Source organism: Carassius gibelio, chromosome B21 (genome assembly GCF_023724105.1).
Source record: "Carassius gibelio isolate Cgi1373 ecotype wild population from Czech Republic chromosome B21, carGib1.2-hapl.c, whole genome shotgun sequence".
Classification (NCBI taxonomy): domain Eukaryota; kingdom Metazoa; phylum Chordata; class Actinopteri; order Cypriniformes; family Cyprinidae; genus Carassius; species Carassius gibelio.
Genome location: NC_068416.1, coordinates 5046281 through 5070318, shown reverse-complemented (window position 1 = coordinate 5070318; position 24038 = coordinate 5046281). Strand labels below are relative to the sequence as shown.

General features: G+C 43.3%; 1 protein-coding gene across 1 annotated transcript in view; it reads right to left on the bottom strand.

The window, feature by feature from the left end:
* Positions 1-23822, bottom strand: part of cdc23 (CDC23 (cell division cycle 23, yeast, homolog)) — a 105222-nt gene extending 81400 nt beyond the window's left edge. Inside the window, exon 1 of the mRNA XM_052587665.1 lies at positions 23674-23822. Within this exon, the coding sequence (XP_052443625.1) occupies positions 23674-23775 (102 nt within the window). The 5' untranslated portion in view covers positions 23776-23822. The remainder of the gene's footprint in view (positions 1-23673) is intronic.
* Between the last annotated feature and the right edge of the window lie 216 nt (positions 23823-24038).

Genomic DNA, 24038 nt, shown 5'->3' with positions numbered 1-24038 from the left:
AGGACTCCGTAACACATCCTAAAACAGACAGGGTATATATACACAGGGAAATGAAGATGATAATGGGGAATAGACTGTGTGCAATGATTAATGAACAGGGACAGCTGAGTGCAATGATGAGACATGGATAATGGGGAATGAGGACATCTAGTGGTTACCCAGGGCACACAAACCATACACTGTGACACAACCCATAAAGGTCCCGTAAAGACATGTGACTTCAGAATGTTACATGTAATGTCCGAGCCGAAAATGCTAGGCACGGTAACTTTCACTTAGGCCCCGTCCACGAGGAGATGCGTTTCTGTGAATACGCACAAATGTTTTATTGGATAGGCATTTCGTCCACACAAATCTGGCATTTTCGTGTGGACGGGGCCATCCGTATATTTTCTGAAACGATGATGTCATCACCCCACGTGTCGACCGATACGTCACGTAAAGAGCAACAACAACAATGGTTTGTATACAGCGCGCAAGGTTTATGCACATGCTGCAAATCTTCTTCATTTTTAGTGTATCTCTGTGGCAAAATTACTGCGCCACATACTGACCTGGCATGTATACTACATAGTTTTCTAGTGGTGGGAGGTAACAAACTACAACTACTCACGTTATGGTAATTAAGTAGTTTTTTCACGTACTTGTACTTTTTTGAGTATATTTGTAAAGCTGTACTTTTACTTATACTTAAGTACAAATTGTGACCCATCACGGAAACCAGTGACACAAGTCGGCAGCACAACTTTCGAGAAAAATGAGAAAGAAGCGGGGTTTTTTTTCAAAATTGGTGATTTTCGTTTTTTTTGCAGAATCTGTTAGTTGAGATCACGAAGAAGCCTCTCCGTGTTTGAGATAGCAGTATTGGTATATTTAAAAGCGTACATTTTGAGGTTGAAATCGGCTTGTTTTTTGGAGATTCTAGCATGCAGTAGGGGAGTTTCATTGTCTGTCTGTATTTCCATACTGGATAAGCCGGCTTTTGTTTCTTTTGTTATTGCCCCCGCCCTCCGAGGGAAGCGTGGCTACTTAGTATGCAGCGCTCTGGCCGGCTCTAGCTGATATCAAAATTCAATGAAGATGGACGCCGCAAAGATGATCGCAGACGAGCTGAACCGTGGCCGTTACACCGAAAATGTTTTGCAGTACTTCTTCGACAAGCCGGATGTTTATGAACAAGCACTCACAGATTCTGAAGACGATCTGAGCGACGATGAAAGCAGCATAATAATAAGACTGTATAATATCCCTAATCTACAACTGAGCGAAGATGAAGACGAGGAAGAATGTATTGGACTGGCATCACACGAGTTAGACCGTAAGATATCAGAGGCTATATCGATAGTAACATTTGATGGGGATAAACACAGAGAAATGGGGAAAATCCGTAACTTTGACTGTAAATGCTAAACGAGGAGAAAAGAGAACTCTCTGCATGGGAGACAGTCCTGTAGCCAGAAGCTTTCTTCAGACATTATGTACAACATACGGCTGGATTCTTTAGCTGCGGAAAAAGAGTGGCAGGACATGCAAATTATTGGACAAACAGACGCACAGTGCAAACTTTGGAGATGGTAACATCCACAAAGGAGACCCCGACAAAGAGAAAGAGTGACCGAACGATTTATTTCATTGGAGGCATCGAGATCTGCAAGAATACTTTTCTGTTTCTTATGGGGTGAGTTTCCATACACATCAAAGTTTGTCGTTTTGTGTTCATTCTAAGAACACGTACACGTTATCTCATGTTTATTCCATGTTTAGACCTTCCCATATCTACCTATTGTTATTAGCTAGCTCAGGACTGTCGTTGACCAAATGACCAAAATGATCACGGTTATCACAGAATCCTGTTCAAAAAGTCCTTATGCTACACAATGAAATCAATTCACCAAGTTTTATGTAAAAAACCAGCAAATAACAAATACAATTAGCATCAATATGTACTTTTTGTTTACATAAACATTAAAATAATAACATAAAAAATGATGGCCAGATTTTAAAGGAGTGTCTTGCAACATTATCTACACTGCACAAGTTCAAATAGAGTTTTGACAAAAAAGGTTTTATAAAAAGATAAAACTCACATATTTCAGCCTCTAAATCATTTTTTTTAAAGTCAAAAAAGATAAATTACTGACATTTACAATGCACATTCTTCTTTATTATTAATAGTATGCGGTCCGATTTTTCCCCAGCTTTACAGGGGGAGCTTTACAGGGGGTATGGCTTATCTAAATGAGATGTAAATGAGCCCTATTGTCACTCCCAGAAGGTAAGAACAGGTGAGAACTGCACAATGTTTAGAGGCCATTTTTCTCCCTTTTGAGCTTTTTTGAGAGCCTACCTTCAAATGGCCACAACTTCTCCAAATATTATCAGATTTCCATGTGTTACACATCGTTGGAAAGCTTGGAGACTACACTTTCAGAATCTGTGAATAACTCAAAATGCCCCAGAACTGACTTGTGTCCCTACTTTCCGTGATTGGTCACAATTAAGCAAAATAATCTACTTTGTTACTTTTAAATGATAGTTCATTACTGAGTATGCACACATTTTGAATTGATATTCAAATTTTTGACAACACTTCATTAGCCAATAAAAATATCCAATCGTAAACCGCTGATAAAAAGTGCCGCTGCAGCAGGTGAAGAACTGATCAGACAGTGAGGGAGCTCAGAGCTTGTAGAAACTAACTAGCTACATGGTAATGTTATTATAAATATCTATATTTTGATGCCGATACTGAAATATCTGACACGGTTCCATGACTCATTTTCCCATGTCTCCTGTCAATACGGATTGGGCGCTGCATTGCATTCTGGGACGTGGAGGCCATGTTGATGGCCTTGCGAATGTAAACATACAGCAAGTCGAACGAGAAGAAGCAGAGTTTGGAGGGGAAAAAAAGATGTTAAAATCGTGAAAAGGTTGTGGGATTTACAGGGATACACTAAATAGGGATGCCATACAGTAATACAGTAATCTGGACAAAGGTAAGCTGCGCTCCACCTAGCTGCTATTTTAGTAACCGTTAGTGCTAACAACCATTCACACATGTACTTTTAACTATGTGTTTTAAAAGTGTAGTGTGGCGAGTGGGGCGGGGCCGAGAGGCGTGGGAACGAGGAGTGAGGCCAGGTGTAGTGATTGGAGATGACACAATGATTAATGTACAAAATAAATATTAAAAATAAACACAAAACAGCGCGTCAGCCCCTCACGGCGACTGACGCGCACAAATAAAAGCCAAAACATAAAATAATGTCCCAGGCCTGGTCCTCTCTCGTCCTTCACTATAGTCGCTCCAGTTTTATATCCTTCCATCTCCTACGTGGGACTCGATACTGGCGGTGGGGCGCAGGTGTAGCTCATCTCCAATCACTACACCTGGCCTCACTCCTCGTTCCCACGCCTCTCGGCCCCGCCCCACTCGCCACATGTAGTTAGTAGCTTTTTTCCCGCTTCGCATTTTAGTATTTTCCTGTAAAATATCCCATAAGCCCTTCCATCGGACCTGTCGAGAAGGGTCTGGCTGCAGACCATGGGCAAGTGGAGCTCCATTCTCGAACTGGAAATACGTCACCTCCACTTGAAAACATCAAGATGGCATTGCCGTGAGTTCTTCAAACTTAAACTCAGTTACTTTTATCTCAGCATCGCTAAAATGGTGAACTGACACTGTTGTAACGTGCAGTGTAAGAAAAATGCACAGGGCTTGCGTGAAATTACTCACAAAAGGATTAATAAACACTATAAATTTATAGATTTCTTTTATATCATGAGCCATGTTGATGTCTGGCCACTGATCTATAAATCATATATACACCAGATATAGTCTTGTGTAGATCAGTGTGTCTGGCCAAGTTTTTATTTTTTATTTTTTATTATTATTATTACGTTATCAAGTTCAATTACAAACCTTTACGGCACATTTCAACAACTGAACACATATTATTAGTGTTGATACAGCCAAATAGAAAGAAAAAAGATGAAAAGAGTTCCTGGGCGTTCCTGTCCATTATGTAATAAAGAGACTTTTCAAATATCTTTAGTTCATTCTTCCATCAGCTGAAGTGAGGTTTAACCTTTAAAAATTTACATCTATGAATATAGTATTTGCACAAAGTAATTAAGTTATTTATCAAAAAAGTCTAGGATCTTTTACTTCAATAATAGTCCAACCTTAAACGAGATCACAGTCAAAGGGTGTATTGATATCTGTTTGGAATGAAGGCATTTTTGAAATACAATCCAAAAAGTCTGTATAGATTCACATTGGAAAAACATATGATCTACAGTTTCAATATCATTCTCACAGAACCCGCATGAATTGTAGATGTCATTTAAAATTTTAAACGTTACTTATTTGGCTTTAGGAAGAACTGGATAAGTAAAATAGCGCTTCCTTATTTTCTTTGCCTCTTCTTCACTAAATTCTTGAAGAACATACTTTCTTTTCAGTTGATTGGGGAAGTACAGTTTGGATAATACATTTCTGATAAAATTATTTGTTAATTGTTTGCTCTTTAAATTTTTACCTTGAGTACATGACGGATAGCATAGGTGTAACTTTTTGTGTTTTTGTTGGCTTGTGTTAAAATAACTTAGAGAATAATGAAAGGACATGATCGTTTTATATGTGTATGCCTCTAGCATTTGTTATATAATGTTAAAAAGGTCATATGAGGAGGTTGTTTTCATATTTAATTTTTCATTCACTTCCAGGGATAGGATTGGCAGAAGATGCAGCACTCTTTACATTTTAAATATATGTTGCCACCTTAGAAGTAAAAGTCTTTTTACATGTGACATTAACATGTACATATTCTTTTTTTCTATTTTGTTGTTCTATTATTCTATTAACTGACACATGAAAATGTATTTATTTATTTGATACTGAACAGGTGCAGTGAAGATATTTAAAGAGACACTATCACTATCTTAAGTACAGAAAGCCTTACATCATCTCTAGGTACAGTCGCCTACAGTGTAGCCAGCTTCACAAAGACTGTGGGTCTGGTTACCAGGAAAATGGACAACAGGGAGAGTTTTTTGGGTTTTACTCCTCAGATGACCACCCTGTCTACTGGAGCTGGGATTGCTTCACAGACGATGGAGGTCTTTAAGAGTAAAGTGTGTGTGCGCTTGCAGTTCATGTGTTTTCAGTGTAGTGTAAGATGTAGTGTTTATTATTGTTATTACTCAAAAACAATTAAAACTGCTAAATTGTCGAAATTATTCTTCATTATTTTACTGTGGTTTATTTGTGTATTCTGTATGTTGTTTTTTGCTTAAAATTCTAAATTCAACACACAAAATTCTGGTTGAGGTATTATTTTAATAATTTATTTAATATTTCATTTATTTTTCACTGCTAAATATATAAAACATAAGGTTAACTTTCTAAAATGTATGGAATGTTACATTGGCATTTGTACATTGGCAAAACAAATATGAACAAACGGCAGAAGCCCTCAAAATATGGATTTTGGTTGTCTGTGGTGCAAATAGCTGGGGGGATATTAAAAAACGCTGTTGTGTCATAAACCGTAAAGATTAGTATATATTATTATTTTTCTTATTATTTCTACTAGGTAAAAGTAACAAAGATAAAAGTACAGAACATATTAACATAACGTACAAAGAGGTGACATAACTTGCAAAGCACCCTTTATACATGTATATAACAATTAATAATACAAAACGAAAGTTTGGTGGAGGTGACGTAATTCTATGGAAAGTGTTGCCCGAAACAACATGGCGGCGGCGTCGCTAGTGGAGTTGACGTATTTCTGCTCTTGAATGGAGCTCCACTCGGCCCTATGTCTGCAGCCAAATTAACCCTACTTGCTTTTTAGTGCACTGTACTAGTCTTGTAGCAAATAGTTGAACCATGCAAGTGAATACACTGTGGGAAAAAAAATTGTCTGCCGTCGCTTCCGGCTCTGGAATGGCGTTCTTGCTCTAATGAAGTCAGTTTGATGGCTTGGGAGAACTATGACGTAAGAACTGCTGTTTCTGGGTCCAAGCCTCTACTCATTTCACTTGAGAATACTATCCATTATCTCAGCTGCCATTTATTAACACTATTTCATTAATATTATTTATTTAAGCTAAGCGTAATTTGCTGTGCACACTACAGTCTCCGTGCTCACAGTGTCTCAGACACTCATATTTTAGCTGAATCAGTTTGTTGTTTTTGGGGGGCGTCTGGCAGAGCATTAGGTCCCAGAAGTGGTGAAGGATGATGTCAGACGTAACAAGCAGATATTCTTAAAGGGTCCTATTATGATGTATGTTCAGTATGTTAGTATGTTTGGGTATAACAAAGATCTACAAAGTTAAAATTCTCAAAGTCCACTCCAAAGGGAGATATTTCATTTTTTTTAAATCCCTTTTCAAGAACTACAATAAACGGCTTGTGTGGACTACAGAGTTGTTTTCCAAAACAATATCAAATTGATATGGCAATATTGGTGTCATCCTTATCAGAGGGAACTTGCTGCTTTGGCAAGGGGCGGGCAGTACTGAAACACCGTCTGAGCTTTTCTGCATCAGAAATAGGTGACATGTTTCGTAGCCTGGAAATATTTCTAAGATGGAAGAATGCAGTTTTTGTAACATGGGAAATATGATTTTCAAAAGACAAGTTTCTGTCAGGCATGAAGAGAGAGGACTCAAACGCAGAGGATAAGTGAAACAGTTTATTTGGTACAACCGTGAATCCAAAAATAATCCAATGTGTGAGAGACACCCACGAACAAAAACCCAAGTGTAACAACTCCAGAGCCTTCCGTACAGTCACCTGCGGACACAGGCTGTGGAGATCACCACTGGTGCAATGCCCAACGGGACGTGGAAAAACGAGACAGAGGATCTCGGGCACATGGCCAACGTAAGACTCCTCGTCTAGACGTCCTGAGCAACAGAGTGGAAAACAGGTAATGAAACAGAGACACAGTACTGTCACAAAGTCACCACGAAATCTACTGTCAACAAGGGACAAACACAGCAGGGAATATAAGGGAAATTGGGAACAAGCGACAGGTGAGGGCAATCTGCTCTTGATCTGCACACACCAGCGCCGATGTATCAACGCTGATTACACAGGTCATGAGCTGCAGACAATGACAGGACACAGACAACAGGGAATGCCGATGAAGCACACTGAACCGTGACAGTTGCTGTCTAATATAACACCCAGATTTTTGACTCTAGAGTAAGTAACAGTACTTTACATCCGTCTAGTTGCAAATTGTAATCTACAAGATTCTGTGTACTGTTTTTTGGTCCAATAATTAATATCTCTGTCTTATCCGAATTTAATAAGAGAAAATGATTGGTCATCCAATCTTTTACATTTTTAACACACTCTGTTAGCTTAGATAATTTAGAAGTTTAATCTGGTCTCGTTGAGTATCATCAGCATAACAGTGGAAACTAATCCCGTATTTTCTAATAATATTACCAAGGGGCAACATGTATATTGAAAATATAAGTGGACCTAGGACGGATCCTTGTGGCACTACATATTTTACTGGTGATAAATGAGATGAATCCCCATTTAAATAAACAAAATGGTAGCGATCGGACAGGTAGGATCTAAACCATCTTAGAGCCTGCCCTTGAATACCTGTATAGGTTTGTAATCGATCTATGAGTATGTCATGATCTATGGTGTCGAACACAACAATAAGGTCAAGTAAAACTAGAAATGATATGCAGCCTTAATATGACGCAAGAAGCAAGTCATTTGTAATTTTAACAAGTGCAGTTTCTGTTCTATGGTGGGGTCTGAAACCTAACTGAAATTCTTCATACAGATCTTTTTTTTTTTTTGCAGGAAGGAGCTCAATTCAGCAGACACAACTTTTTTCTAAAATTTTAGACATAAAAGAAAGATTTGAAATAGGCCTATAATTTGCCTATTCACTATGATCTAGTTTTGGTTTCTTAATAAGAGGTTTAATAACCGCCAGCTTGGATGGTTTTGGGATGTGACCTAAAGATAACAACAAGTTAATAATATTGAGAAGCGATTCTTCGGCTACAGGTAACAACTTTTTCAGTAATTTAGTGGGTACAGGATCTTGTAAACATGTTGTTGGTTTAGATACAGTGATGAGTTTATTTAGCTCTTCCTGTCCTATAGTTGTAAAGCACTGCATTTTATCTTTGGGTGCAATGGATGAAACTGAAGTGTTAGACGCTGTAGAATCTACATTCGCTATTGTATTTCTAATGTTTACTATTAAACGTTGATGGAATATTTGAATCGGGTGGCATCTGGTTATTTGTTAATTTAGCCACTGTGCTTATTAAAAACCTTGGATTGTTTTGGTTATTTTCTATGAGTTTGTGGATATGCTCTGCCCTAGCAGTTTTTAGAGCCTGTCTAAAGCTGGACATACTGTTTTTCCATGCAATTCTAAAAACTTTCAAGTTAGTTTTTCTCCATTTGCGTTCAAGACTACAAGTTTCTGTCTTGAGAGAGTGAGTATTACTGTTATACCATGGCGCAGCGCAGTATGTTTTACTCTAACCTTTTTCAATTTGATGGGGGCAACAGCTTCTAATGTATTAGAGAACATACAGTAGTGCCCATGTTGCCAGTCATTTCGTCTAGTTCATGTGTATTTTTGGGTACAAATAGCAGTTGAGATAGATCAGGCAGGTTATTTGTGATTCTGTTTTTGGTGGCTGGAACAATAGTTCTGCCCAGACAATAACGCTGTGACATATAGTTAATATCAGTGATACGCAGCATGCACAATATAAGGAAATGTTCTGTAACATCATCATTTTGAGGTACAATATCTATATCAGTAAGATCAATTCCATGCGATATAATTAAATCTAGTGTAATGATGAGTGGGCCCCGTGACATTTTGCTTGACTCCAAAAGAGATTATTAGGTCAGTAAACGCAAGTCCTAATGCATCATTTGTATTATCAACGTGAATATTAAAATCCCTGGTGGTCTATACACAGTAGCCAGAGCATAAGATACGTTAGATTTCTTTTGCATGTCTTACAGTGTAACATTAAGCAGAAGTATTTCAAATGAGTTAAACCTGTATCCTGTTTTCTGGGTAACATTGAGAATATCACTATATATTGTTGCAAAACCTCCTCCACAAAAAGTCTGACAGGGCTCATGCTTATAACAGTAGTTTGGTGGAGTGGACTCATTTAGACCAATATAATCATTTGGTTTTAGCCAGGTTTCAATCAAGCAGAGTACTATCAAAACTATTATCTGTGATCATTTTATTTACAATAACTGCTTTGGGTGTGTGATCTAATATTTATGAGCCCAAACTTTAAAAATTGTTTTTGTTCATTTACTTTCCATTTTTCATCAGCCAATGAAGCCTCATTCATCAGCCAATTTCCTTGCCACACCTGCACCTCATTTACACACACATATAAGCACCACAATCACTATCACTCACTGCAAAGTTTTGTTTAGCCTGTCTAACATTTCCGAACGTTTTCACTTGTATTTGTTCTTCCCGTGTCTGATCTTGGATTGTGCATTTCGATTCTGATTATCTGCTGCCTGTCCCGATCTCTGCTTGGTTCTGTTCTCGAATCTGTTTTACCCTAACATACCTGACGCCATTCCTGATTTCTTCCTGTCAGACCATTTTCTGAATTAAGTTCTGCAAATTTATCTGAACGCCTTTGACTCTCTTCATAACAGAAGACTTCGCCACTCAGGATCCAGCAGCTTTTCGTATGGACACTGGTCAGGTATGGAGATGGCAAGCCTATTAGCCCTCAAGCAGGGCACTGGATCGCTCGAGGACTATGTACAAGAGTACTTAGGCCTCACTTATTTCTATGATCTGCTGGATTTTGTAATCCAGTAATCAGTGAGGGTCCCCGCTCATCTCTTGGTCAGTTTATGGACTATGCATTGCTGATTGTTGGCTCAGCATTCACTATGGGTGTAGAGGAGGCACATGACTCTGGACTCACTCACGTCATGGTCACCAGCCCAACGCCACTGCACATCAGTTCCCTGTTGATTTCCCTGAGTCAAGTCAGGTGATACGATCGGAGACCCAGGGAAACACAGGAGACAAGGGATCCAATCGCAATGTGGGTTTTAATGGGTAATCCAAATCGAAATCAACAAGCAGGGGTCAAAACCATAAATCCATCCAACAAATAAACAAACAGGAAAGGAACAGGAACTCAGAAGATGAGGAACTCGGAAGGCGAGGAAACTGGGTGACGGAATGAAAGGACTCCATGAAGACAAACAGAATAAGACCGGTTTATATAGGCAGGGTAATAACTATCAAGTGGAGTGGAACAAGAAGAGACCAAGTAACACAGAGACCAGAAGGGAGGTGGAGCGGCGGAGGACCAGGGGGAGGGACGGAGGACCAGGTAAAATGGGGAAACAGAGACAAGAAGTGCAAAAACGAAAACAAGGAGCCCAGGAGGGAGGTGGACCGGCGGAGGATCAGACAGAAGCCCATCAGGGTGGTGCAGAAGACCACCACATCCGTGCGCTCGGGACAGATGCCCACAAATGCGGCGCAGAAGACCACCACATCCATGCGGTCGAGACAGAAGCCCACAAGGGTGGTGTAGAAGACCACCACAGTGGGATCGATGACACAGGAGAGCAAGTCTGGTTAGGCAAGTCTGAAACAGAGAACATGAACAAGTTAAGGGTGGACTCCGTGGCCACGACAGGATCAGTCGAGCGCTCAGAGAGTTCGGCTGAGACGTAACGAGGCTCTGGAAGTTCCACAGAGACGAGGAGAGGGTCTAGAAGTTCCACAGAGACGTGGAGAGGCTCTGGTGGTTCAGCAGACATGTGGGGAGGCTCTGTTAGTTCCATAGAGACGTGGACAGACTCTGGTAATTCCGTGGTGTTTAGACTGGATTCAGGAAGATCAATGGTGACTTGACTCTGCTCATGAAGATCATTGGTGACTTGACTCTGCTCATGAAGATCATTGGTGACTTGACTCTGCCCATGAAGATTACCGGTGACTTGACTCTGGAGTGTCAAAGGTGACCAGCCCTGACTCTGGAGTGTCAAAGGTGACTAGCCCTGACTCTGGAATGTCAACGGTGACTAGCCCTGACTCTGAAGTGTCAACGGTGACTAGCCCTGACTCTGGAGTGTCAACTGTGACTTGACCTGACTCTGGAAGGTCAACGCTGATTAGCCCTGACTCTGGAAGGTCAACGCTTGACTTGACTCTGCTCATGAAGATCATTGGTGACTTGACTCTGCTCATGAAGATCATTGGTGACTTGACTCTGCCCATGAAGATTACCGGTGACTTGACTCTGGAGTGTCAAAGGTGACCAGCCCTGACTCTGGAGTGTCAAAGGTGACTAGCCCTGACTCTGGAATGTCAACGGTGACTAGCCCTGACTCTGAAGTGTCAACGGTGACTAGCCCTGACTCTGGAGGGTCAACTGTGACTTGACCTGACTCTGGAAGGTCAACGCTGATTAGCCCTGACTCTGGAAGGTCAACGCTTGACTTGACTCTGCTCATGAAGATCATTGGTGACTTGACTCTGCTCATGAAGATCATTGGTGACTTGACTCTGCCCATGAAGATTACCGGTGACTTGACTCTGGAGTGTCAAAGGTGACCAGCCCTGACTCTGGAGTGTCAAAGGTGACTAGCCCTGACTCTGGAATGTCAACGGTGACTAGCCCTGACTCTGAAGTGTCAACGGTGACTAGCCCTGACTCTGGAGTGTCAACTGTGACTTGACCTGACTCTGGAAGGTCAACGGTGACTAGCCCTGACTCCAGAGGGTCAATGGGAACCTGACTCGACTCTGGAGGGTCAACAGTAACCTGACTCGACTCTGGAGGGTCAACAGGAACCTGACTCGACTCTGGAGGGTCAACGGGAACCTGACTCGACTCTGGAGGGTCAACGGGAACCTGACTCGACTCTGGAAAGTCAACGGGAACCTGACTCGACTCTGGAGGGTCAACGGGAACCTGACTCGACTCTGGAGGGTCAACGGGAACCTGACTCGACTCTGGAGGGTCAACGGGAACCTGACTCGACTCTGGAAGGTCAACGGGAACCTGACTCGACTCTGGAGGGTCAACGGGAAACTGACTCGACTCTGGAGGGTCAACGGGAACCTGACTCGACACTGGAGGGTCCACTGTGGCTGTCATCTTGTGCCGAGGTGCTGGACCGGCGGCCATCTTGGGCAGTGGCACTGGGCCGGTGGCCATCTTGGGCAATGGCACTGGGCCACCTTGTGCTGTGGCGCTGGGCTGGCAGCCATCTTGTTTTGTGGCGCTGGGTTGGAGGCCATCTTGCACCGTGACGCTGGACTGGCAACCACCTTGTGCTGTGGCGCTGGGCTGGCAGCCATCTTGGACCATGGCGCTGGGCTGGCGACCACCTTGTGCTGTGGCTTTGGGCTGGCGGCCATCTTGTGCAGTGGCACTGGGCTGGTGGTCCTCCTGTTTGTAGACCCCGGTCTAGAATCGGCCATCCCACCGAGAGAGACAGGTGTGGCTGGGGTATTCCACGGAGACCGATGTGGTAAGTAGAAAATGACTTCCCAGAACCCAAACCCGTCCAACTGTTCCATTTCCATGCGAGGTACCGGTTCATTCAGACCGGTGTTGAAAATGTCCTTATGGGCCACTTCATTATATCCCATACCCTCCGCCAAGGTCCAGAACACATGTGCCATGGCACCCACCTCATTGACCTCTTGGCGGAGGGTGGTTAATTTTAAATATTTCGCCCTCCGCTCCACCATAATGGCTGGGGAATGGGAATGAAGTCCCACACCGCTGGATCTTGACATAGATGGAGTCCTTCTGTTACGATAGGAGACCCTGGGAAACACAGGAGACAAGACATCCAATCGCAGTGTGGGTTTTAATGGGTAATCCAAATCGAAATCAACAAGCAGGGGTCAAAACCATAAATCCATCCAACAAATAAACAAACAGGAAAGGAACAGGAATGGGAACAGGAAATCGGAAGACGAGGAACTCGGAAGGCGAGGAAACTGGGTGATGGAATGAAAGGACTCCATGAAGACAAACATAAAAAGAATGGTTAATATAGCAGGGCAATGATGTCTCCACTAACACCCAAGTCAAGTAAAACAGCAGTTAATCTTCATGAGTCAAGTCAGGTCCTCATTGACTTCCCAGAGTCAAGTCAGGTCCCCGTTGATCAGTTCCCTGTAGATCCCAGAGTAAAGTCAAGCCCCCGTTGATTTGCCAGAGTCTAGTCAGGTCATCGCTAACCGTCCAGAGTTAGGTCAGGTCACCGATGATCTTCATGAGCCAAGTCAGGTCACCGCTAACCATCCAGAGTTAGGTCAGGTCAACAATGATTAACTTTCATGAGCCAAGTCAGGTCACCAATGATCTTCATGAGCCAAGTCAATTCACCAATGATCTTCATGAGCCAAGTCAAGTCACCAATGATCATCAGGAACCAAGTCAAGTCAACAATGATCTTCAGGAACCAAGTAAATTCACAGTTGATCTTCAGGAACCAAGTCAATCACAGTTGATCTTCAGGACCCAAGTCAATCACAGTTGATCTTCAGGAATCAAGTCAAGTCACAGTTGACCTTCAGGAGCCAAATCAAGTCACCAACGATCTTCATGAGCCAAGTCAAATCACCAACGACCTTCATGAGCCAATTCAAGTCACCAACGAAGCCCTGACTCTGGAATGTCAACGGTGACTAGCCCTGACTCTGAAGTGTCAACGGTGACTAGCCCTGACTCTGGAGTGTCAACTGTGACTTGACCTGACTCTGGAAGGTCAACGCTGATTAGCCCTGACTCTGGAAGGTCAACGCTTGACTTGACTCTGCTCATGAAGATCATTGGTGACTTGACTCTGCTCATGAAGATCATTGGTGACTTGACTCTGCCCATGAAGATTACCGGTGACTTGACTCTGGAGTGTCAAAGGTGACCAGCCCTGACTCTGGAGTGTCAAAGGTGACTAGCCCTGACTCTGGAATGTCAACGGTGACTAGCCCTGACTCTGAAGTGTCAACGGTGACTAGCCCTGACTCTGGAGTGTCAACTGTGACTTGACCTGACTCTGGAAGGTCAACGGTGACTAGCCCTGACTCCAGAGGGTCAATGGGAACCTGACTCGACTCTGGAGGGTCAACAGTAACCTGACTCGACTCTGGAGGGTCAACGGGAACCTGACTCGACTCTGGAGGGTCAACGGGAACCTGACTCGACTCTGGAGGGTCAACGGGAACCTGACTCGACTCTGGAAAGTCAACGGGAACCTGACTCGACTCTGGAGGGTCAACGGGAACCTGACTCGACTCTGGAGGGTCAACGGGAACCTGACTCGACTCTGGAGGGTCAACGGGAACCTGACTCGACTCTGGAAGGTCAACGGGAACCTGACTCGACTCTGGAAGGTCAACGGGAACCTGACTCGACTCTGGAGGGTCAACGGGAAACTGACTCGACTCTGGAGGGTCAACGGGAACCTGACTCGACACTGGAGGGTCCACTGTGGCTGTCATCTTGTGCCGAGGTGCTGGACCGGCGGCCATCTTGGGCAGTGGCACTGGGCCGGTGGCCATCTTGGGCAATGGCACTGGGCCACCTTGTGCTGTGGCGCTGGGCTGGCAGCCATCTTGTTTTGTGGCGCTGGGTTGGAGGCCATCTTGCACCGTGACGCTGGACTGGCAACCACCTTGTGCTGTGGCGCTGGGCTGGCAGCCATCTTGGACCATGGCGCTGGGCTGGCGACCACCTTGTGCTGTGGCTTTGGGCTGGCGGCCATCTTGTGCAGTGGCACTGGGCTGGTGGTCCTCCTGTTTGTAGACCCCGGTCTAGAATCGGCCATCCCACCGAGAGAGACAGGTGTGGCTGGGGTATTCCACGGAGACCGATGTGGTAAGTAGAAAATGACTTCCCAGAACCCAAACCCGTCCAACTGTTCCATTTCCATGCGAGGTACCGGTTCATTCAGACCGGTGTTGAAAATGTCCTTATGGGCCACCTCATTATATCCCATACCCTCCGCCAAAGTCCAGAACACATGTGCCATGGCACCCACCTCATTGACCTCTTGGCGGAGGGTGGTTAATTTTAAATATTTCGCCCTCCGCTCCACCATAATGGCTGGGGAATGGGAATGAAGTCCCACACCGCTGGATCTTGACATAGATGGAGTCCTTCTGTTACGATAGGAGACCCTGGGAAACACAGGAGACAAGACATCCAATCGCAGTGTGGGTTTTAATGGGTAATCCAAATCGAAATCAACAAGCAGGGGTCAAAACCATAAATCCATCCAACAAATAAACAAACAGGAAAGGAACAGGAATGGGAACAGGAAATCGGAAGACGAGGAACTCGGAAGGCGAGGAAACTGGGTGATGGAATGAAAGGACTCCATGAAGACAAACATAAAAAGAATGGTTAATATAGCAGGGCAATGATGTCTCCACTAACACCCAAGTCAAGTAAAACAGCAGTTAATCTTCATGAGTCAAGTCAGGTCCTCATTGACTTCCCAGAGTCAAGTCAGGTCCCCGTTGATCAGTTCCCTGTAGATCCCAGAGTAAAGTCAAGCCCCCGTTGATTTGCCAGAGTCTAGTCAGGTCATCGCTAACCGTCCAGAGTTAGGTCAGGTCACCGATGATCTTCATGAGCCAAGTCAGGTCACCGCTAACCATCCAGAGTTAGGTCAGGTCAACAATGATTAACTTTCATGAGCCAAGTCAGGTCACCAATGATCTTCATGAGCCAAGTCAATTCACCAATGATCTTCATGAGCCAAGTCAAGTCACCAATGATCATCAGGAACCAAGTAAATTCACAGTTGATCTTCAGGAACCAAGTCAATCACAGTTGATCTTCAGGACCCAAGTCAATCACAGTTGATCTTCAGGAATCAAGTCAAGTCACAGTTGACCTTCAGGAGCCAAATCAAGTCACCAACGATCTTCATGAGCCAAGTCAAATCACCAACGACCTTCATGAGCCAAGTCAAGTCACCAACGATCTTCATGAGCTAAGTCAAGTCACCAACGATCTTCATGAGCCAAGTCAAGTCACCAATGATCTTCATGAGCAAGGTCCATTCACCAATAATCTTCATGGGCAAGGTCAAGTCACCAACGATCTTCATAAACCCAGTCATATCACCATGGATCTACCAAAGCCTTGTCACATCTCAGCCAAACCCCCAGAGCTTTGTCACATCTCAGCAAAACCCCCAGAGCCTCGTCACGTCTCAGCCGAACCCCCAGAGCTTTGTCACGTCTCAGCCAAACCCCCAGAGCCTCGTCACGTCTCAGCCGAACCCCCAGAACCTCATCATGAGCCAAGTCAAGTCACCATTGATCTTCATGAGCCAAGTCAATTCACAGTTGATCTTCAGGACCCAAGTCAATCACAGCTGACATTCAGGAATCAAGTCAAGTCACAGTTGACCTACATGAGCCAAGTCAAGTCACCAACAATCTTCATGAGTCAAGTCAAGTCACCAACAATCTTCATGAGCCAAGTCAAGTCACCAACGATCTTCATGAGCCAAGTCAAGTCACCAACGATCTTCATGAGCCAAGTCAAGTCACCAACGATCTTCATGAGCCAAGTCAAGTCACCAACGATCTTCATGAGCCAAGTCAAGTCACAGTTGATCTTCAGGAACTAAGTCAAGTCACCAACGATCTTCATGAGCAAGGTCAAGTAACCAACGAATCTTCATGGGCAAGGTCAAGTCACCAACAATCTTCATGAACCCAGCACCATGGAACTACCAGAGCCTTGCCACGTCTCCTGTTTCCTGAGTTAGGCCCCGGTCCCAGCCCCTCATCTTCCCCACAGACCTGGCCCTCCATCCCTCCCCCTGTTCCGCCTCCGCTCCACCGCCCTTCTAGATTGTTTTTTTTTTGGGGGGGGCTATGTCACGATCATTAGCTCGAGTGCCCACGAACTTCAGTAGAGGGCACTCCACTCAGGACCATTCCACCCATCAACCACTGGATGTCACCATATCATCACTTGGACACTAGCATCTATCATACTGTTGCACCACACCCAAACTACATCTCCCATGAGTCACTGCATCACAATCACCTTGCCGCTCCCGCACCTCATTCATCAGCCAATTTCCTTGCCACACCTACACCTCATTTACACACACATATAAGCACCACAATCACTCTCACTCACTGCAAAGTCTTGTTTAGCCTGTCTAGCATTTCTGAGCGTTTTCTCTTGTATTTGTTCTTCCCGTGTATGATCTTGGATTGTGTATTTCGACTCTGATTCTCTGCTGCCTGCCGCGATCTCTGCTTGGTTCTGTTTTCGATTCTGGTTACCCCTAAAATACCTGACACCATTCCTGATTTCTGCCTGTCCTACCATTCTCTGAATAAAGTTCTGCAAATGGATCCGAATGCCTCTGACTCTCTTCAAAACACTAGTCATATGGAGCGAAGTGTCCAGGATATGTTCTTCAACAGGAGTTCTGCTCCAATTCTGCTGGGGTGCAGGCCATCAGGATGAAAAAAAGCCTAGGACGCTCCCAGAAAAGATTCCAATTATTAATAAATAGCAGTTTCTGTTCTTTACACCATGACAACAACCATTCATTTAAAACAACAATTCTACTGAAACTGTCCTCATCGATACGTGGGCAGTGGTCCTGACAAGATGATTGTCACCGCGGGCGTCGTGCTCTGAACCGTCTCGATCAGGCTCCTCAAATCTGCTTCTCCACTGCCTCCAGCTTGAGCTGCACTGAATGCAGCTCGAACGTGTCCTCACCTGCAATCAAAGGTAGACATTCATCCACAATTAAAGCAAGTAACAGTGAGTAAAGCAATGGTAATGTGTGTGAATAGATAATAAAAATAATAATAGCCTTCTATGCACCTATATTACGTAAAAGACACAATCAATGGACTGTGGGATGATATGGGATAATAACATTGGTAAAATACATAATGTAGACTAATACAAAGTAAACTATTTATGTGCATAACATGTTATTACAAATACCTGCAAAGGGAGCCAAATGCCATGTAATTGCTGCTGCTACACTAACAGGACGATCAAATCCTTGTTTAAGCTACTGACCAAACACTTATTTCAAATATTCACTTAATCTTTCATTTTTGGCCAGCTTTCTTTTTATAGATGACACAGCCTTTATAATTTCTTCAACAAAAAAAAATTGCATATTAAAACCCTTCCAAAAATAAACCATGCTTTTATCATAGTAAAACTGCTTAATTTTATTTTGCATATCATAATAAAGTTATAGTCCATGGTTAATTGTCAAGAGGTACAATTGCAATTTTTAAATAAAACAATTTATTCATTTACTTTTTTCTTTTGTTAAAGTTCTATTTTAACCCCTATAGAATGTGTTATATATATATATATATATATATATATATATATATATACACGAGGAGAGATAAGCTATGAAACCCTTTGTGACAAGTGGGATGGGGCTGAGAGCCGTGGGAACAGAGCGAGGCCGGTGAATTGGGAAATGAGTGACACCTGCTCCACTCACCGGTCTCGAGTCCCACGGAGGAGATTAAAAGGATACAAAAGAGGAGCAACGACAGTGAAGGAAGAGAGAGGACAACTCATGGTTATCTGTGAATTAAACATTAATCAATGCTTATTAGTGCAGCAGTATTGTTAAGTGTTCTCATAATGGTCAATCTAATCATATCTTTGAGCTGCTTTTAAATGGTCTCTCATGAGTAATGCAGAGCTTCTTAAGAACTAAATTATTCATTAATGATTACATCAGCAACTAATCAAGAGTCTGTCTCATTAATAGATTAAGTAATATATCAATTGCATTTAATTAAAAGTGTTACCATGTATTAAACCCATAATAACATATAGTATTGACTAATTTAATGTGTTAATTATCACAACGGGTCAAATCTATGCATTTCAGTTTACAGTTATCTGCTTTAATTAATCATTAGCTAATAATTTGTAAAGATATAATTATGGATATAATTATCCTTCAGCAGATCCAGACACACCGGACACATGAACTCATCGTTAGAAACTCTGGCTTCTGCCATTTTACTGCATTAATACAGAGACGCAAACACACAACAGCTCAACCACACTTCAGTTTCTCTTTCCCTGAACTCAGTCCAACGGCATGAGTCAGCACTAGTTCAGCAGGAGATGTTGATGGCTAAACACTCACAGTTGCTGTCTGATCTCATGACTTCTGTCCGTCAGATCTTTGACCAGCTGCCCTATACCTCAGTTACTGCTTCTACTGCTGCCTCTGTATCCCTTCCAGATATGGTATTAAACCACTTGTTTAAACTCACTTTCATAATGCAAACAGACGTAAGATCTCCATTCTGGAACTCGGAAAGCAGTTCAAACCTCCATATTTTTATCTTGAGCCCTCCCATAGTGCCACCACACTACAGATAAAACAGAAAGTCATATATATATATATATATATATATATATATATATATATTAGGGGTGTAACGGTTCACAAAATTCACGGTTCGGTTCGATACGATACACTGATGTCACGGTTCGGTTCGGTTCGGTTCGATACGTTTTAGATACAGCAAAATGTAAAAACATCTCAACTTTTCAGAATGCCGCAAGCGCACCGCGGGTCATGTGACAAGAACCAACCAATCAGCTTCATCCTTTCCCGTAACAACGTTGAGAGCTCAGCCAAGATGAAGGAACAGCTGATCATAGTTGTATATGGATTGCAATTTTGAAATAAATTCAGTAGCAGAGCTACTGCAAGCGATTTTTAGAGCTGCAAATCCATTTATCCTTCGCTGAAATTTCCGCGTCTCATGGAGAGAGCACGTCATTGTTGCTTAGCAAAGACAGACGCCTCATGAGCGCTTCTGCCCGAGCGCTTTGGAAAGGAGGAGAAAGACGCGCTTAGCGTTTTCCATGCGTTTTTAGGCACGATATGTGAACGGCCCCTAAGGCGCTCGCTCACTCAGCACGCGCTGAAGGCTCGTTGCAAAATGTCTAATGCATTTAACAGACCAGAAATATAAGATCCTAAAATAACCAACAGGTCTGGTGTTTGGGTTGGATTCCCTGTAAGCTATAGTGTCTAAATGCTGCAGGGATAGTTTGCTGCGTGCATGTTTCTCCTTTTTTTCGTCTTTTCCCAGATAGTACTGACGCATTTATCCCAGATATTCCCGCTGTTTTTTTTTTTTTTTTTTTTTTGTATTCCCGCTGGTGTACCCTGTCATGTTGCAGATGCGACATACCGTTGTTTTTTTATCCACCACTCTCTTGCCATCACCATTATAGCTTAAAGGGAATCCAAAGTGCACCCAAACACCAGACCTGTTGGTTATTGGGGGATCTTCTCATTTCTAGTCTGTTAAACGCATTGGCTATTTTGCAACGAGCCTTCAGCGTGTACTGAGTGAGCGAGCGCCTGCTGAGTAGCCTAACATAAACATATAAGATGGTGTTTTTTTCTTCTTCGGGAGTGTCAGGGGCGTTGCCTGTTACGTTGTTTGGGTTATTGGGCTACCTTGTTGAACGCATATCATTATATTTCTTTCTCTCTCTTTTTTTTTTTTTTTTCAAATATAATTAATTACTCCAACGAACCGTTCGGTATACATAATGCGTACCGCGTACCGAACCGAAAGCGTCGTACCGAACGGTTCAATACGAATACGCGTATCGTTACACCCCTAATATATATATATATATATATATATATATATATATATATATATATATATATATATATACCATGACATCGTCAGATCAAACATCAGACCGCATCAGGGCTCTGAACCGGTTCAAGGAACAAAAAACAAAAACTGGAAACAAATTAAACTGAACATAACCAGAAATTAACCAAATTAAATTGAATAGTTGTAGTTTTAGGCCTTCATTTAAGTGAAAGTGAATAGCAAGAAATATTCAGCTTGTTGTGTGTTTTAAACAAGCAAAAATGGCAGGACAGTGTAACATAACATGAAACAACATGGTAACACACACCTGCAGCGCTTCCAGTAACAGAGAAAACAGAATAAAACTGTACACATAAAAATAAATATATAGGCTTATGCATGAAATATAGTTCACTTATATCATCAATAGATTAAAAAAACAAATGAAAATTGCTGAGTTTAGATTAGATTAGATTAGATTCAACTTTATTGTCACTGCACACGTAGGTACAAGGCAACGAAATGCAGTTAGCATCTAACCAGAAGTGCAATAAGCAGTAAGTACAGAATAAAGGTCTATAATATGTACAATAACTATACAGGTAAGTATTATGGACATAATTTACAGATATTAAATACTATAAGCACGATATACAGATAGGTGTACTATGAACATACTATACAGATGGGCTCTGTAAAAGTGTATGTACACTATAGGCAGAACTATGAACATAATTTACGGTATTGCAATGGACAGTAAAGTGCATAGAAAAAAATATTTCAATGTGCAAATGGATTATACAGTGTTCCTGGATGAACAGGCAGTAGTGCAAGTAATAACAAGTTACTTTTTGCTTGTTGTGAGTAAATAAATAAATCAGAGTGTTGAAGAGGGGGAGGAGTCTATGTGTGGTGTGGGGGGTGTTGAGGGGTGTCAGAGGGCAGAGTTCAGCAAGGAGACAGCTTTAGGGAAAAAGCTGTTCCTGAATATTGTGGTCCTTGTCCGGAGGCTCCTGAAACGCCTCCCGGAGGGGAGGAGGTTAAACAGTTCGTGGTCAGGGTGAGAGGAGTCCTTGAGAATGCTGCGAGCTCGACGTAGACAGAGTTTCCTCTGGATGTCCTCAAGAGCAGGAAGTGGTGTCCCTGTGATTCGTTGGGCAGTTTTCACCACCCTCTGCAGTGCCTTGCGGTCAGCCACTGAGCAGTTCCCATACCAGACTGTGATGCAACTGGTCAGGATGCTCTCGATCGCACACAGGGAAGAGGTACAGCACCTGGTAAAAGTTCACCAGGATGGTTGAAGACAGCTGGTTCTTCTTCAGTGTCCTGAGGAAGAAAAGGCGCTGGTGAGCCTTTTTGACGAGGCTGGAGGTGTTTGTAGTCCAGGACAGGTCCTCCGAGATGGTGGTTCCCAGGAACTTGAAGCTGGAGACACGTTCAACAACCATCCCGTTAATGTGGATGGGGTCATGCGTGCTTCCTTTCTTCTTCCTGAAGTCCACAATGAGCTCCTTGGTCTTATTGGTGTTAAGGAGCAGGTTATTGTCAGCGCACCATGTGGCCAGCTGCTGTATCTCTTCCCTGTAGGCAGTCTCATCGTTGTCACTGATGAGGCCAATCACCGTGGTGTCATCTGCAAACTTAATGATGGAGTTGGATCCATGCACAGGCTTGCAGTCGTGGGTGTAAAGGGAGTAGAGGAATGGGCTCAGCACACAGCCCTGTGGTACGCCAGTGTTAAGTGTGATGGTGGTGGAGTGGTTGTGGCCTGACCGAACATGCTGAGGCCTGTTGGTCAGAAAGTCCATAATCCAGTTGCAGAGGGAGGTGTTAATGTCCAGGTCTCCAAGTTTTGTGGTCAGCTTGGAGGGAATGACGGTGTTAAATGCTGAACTGAAGTCAACAAACAACATCCTAACATACGTGTTGTTATGGTCCAGGTGTGTGAGTGCAGAGTGCAGCACTGTGCATACTGCATCCTCTGTGCTCCTATTTCTGCGGTAGGCAAATTGGTGTGGGTCCAGTGTGGGTGGGAGGCAGTCTTTGAGATGTGCTAGGACCAGTCGCTCGAAACACTTCATAATGATGGGTGTGAGTGCTACGTGGCGATAGTCATTGAGGCACGTTGGGGAGGAGTGTTTTGGTACTGGCACAATGGATGTGGACTTAAAACATGTAGGCACAGTTGCTTAGATGAGGGACATGTTGAAAATGTCTGTGAAGACCCCTGCAAGCTGCTCTGCACATGCCCTAAGCACACGTCCAGGAATGCCATCCGGGCCAGCAGCCTTGCGTGTGTTGATCCGGCTCAGTGCAGTGTGGACATCTGAGGGGGTGAGTTTGAGAGGTTGGTGGTCTGAAGAGGCTGAGATTTTGGTGGCCGTCTCCTTGCTGTCGCTGTTGAAGCGAGCATAAAAGTCATTTAGCTCGTTAAGGAAGGAGACGCCTGTGACTGTTGGTGTGGAGTTGCTTGACTTGTAGTCACTGATGATCTGGATGCCCTGCCACATGCGTCGGGGGTCAGAGTTGGAAAAGTGTTCCTCTACCTTCAACTTGTAGCAGTACTTCGCCTTTTTGATGCCCCTTTTCAGGTTAGCCCTGGATTTACTGTAGGCCTGAGCGTCGTCTGACCTGAAAGCGGTGTTGCGGGCTTTCAGCAGAAGTCGCACCTCCTTGTTCATCCATGGCTTCTGATTAGGGTATGTTGTTATCTGTTTTTCTGTTGTTACACTGTCAATGGTGGAGTTGATGTGATCTAGTACAGAGGAGGTGTAGATATCAATGTCCGTGTGAGAGCCACAGGCAGCCTGTGAAGCAAACATACTCCAGTCAGTGTGTTGAAACCTGTCTTGAAGTAAAGAGTCTGCTCCAGTTGGCCACACTTTGATGGTCCTCACTGATGGCTTCACACGGTTGATGAGGGGTGAATACTTAGGGGTGAGAAACAAAGAAAGGTGATCAGACTGTCCGAGGTGGGGGAGGGGGCTCGCGATGTAAGCTCCATTAATGTTTGTATAAACATGATCCAAAGTTTTGTCTCCTCTGGTGTGGCAGGAAACATGCTGGTGAAATTTGGGGAGTACTGTTTTTAATTTGCAGTGATTAAAATCACCCGCGACAATAAAAGCAGCCTCCGGGTGAGCAGTCTGTTAATGGCTGCATGAAGTTCGTTCAAAGCAAGCTTGGCATTAGCATCCGGTGGAATATAGACTGCGGTTATTATGGTGGAAGTGAACTCCCGTGGCAGATAAAAAGGTCTACATTTAACCATGAGAAACTCTAGGTTAGCTGAGCAGTGTCTCCCAACAATGACAGTGTTCGTAC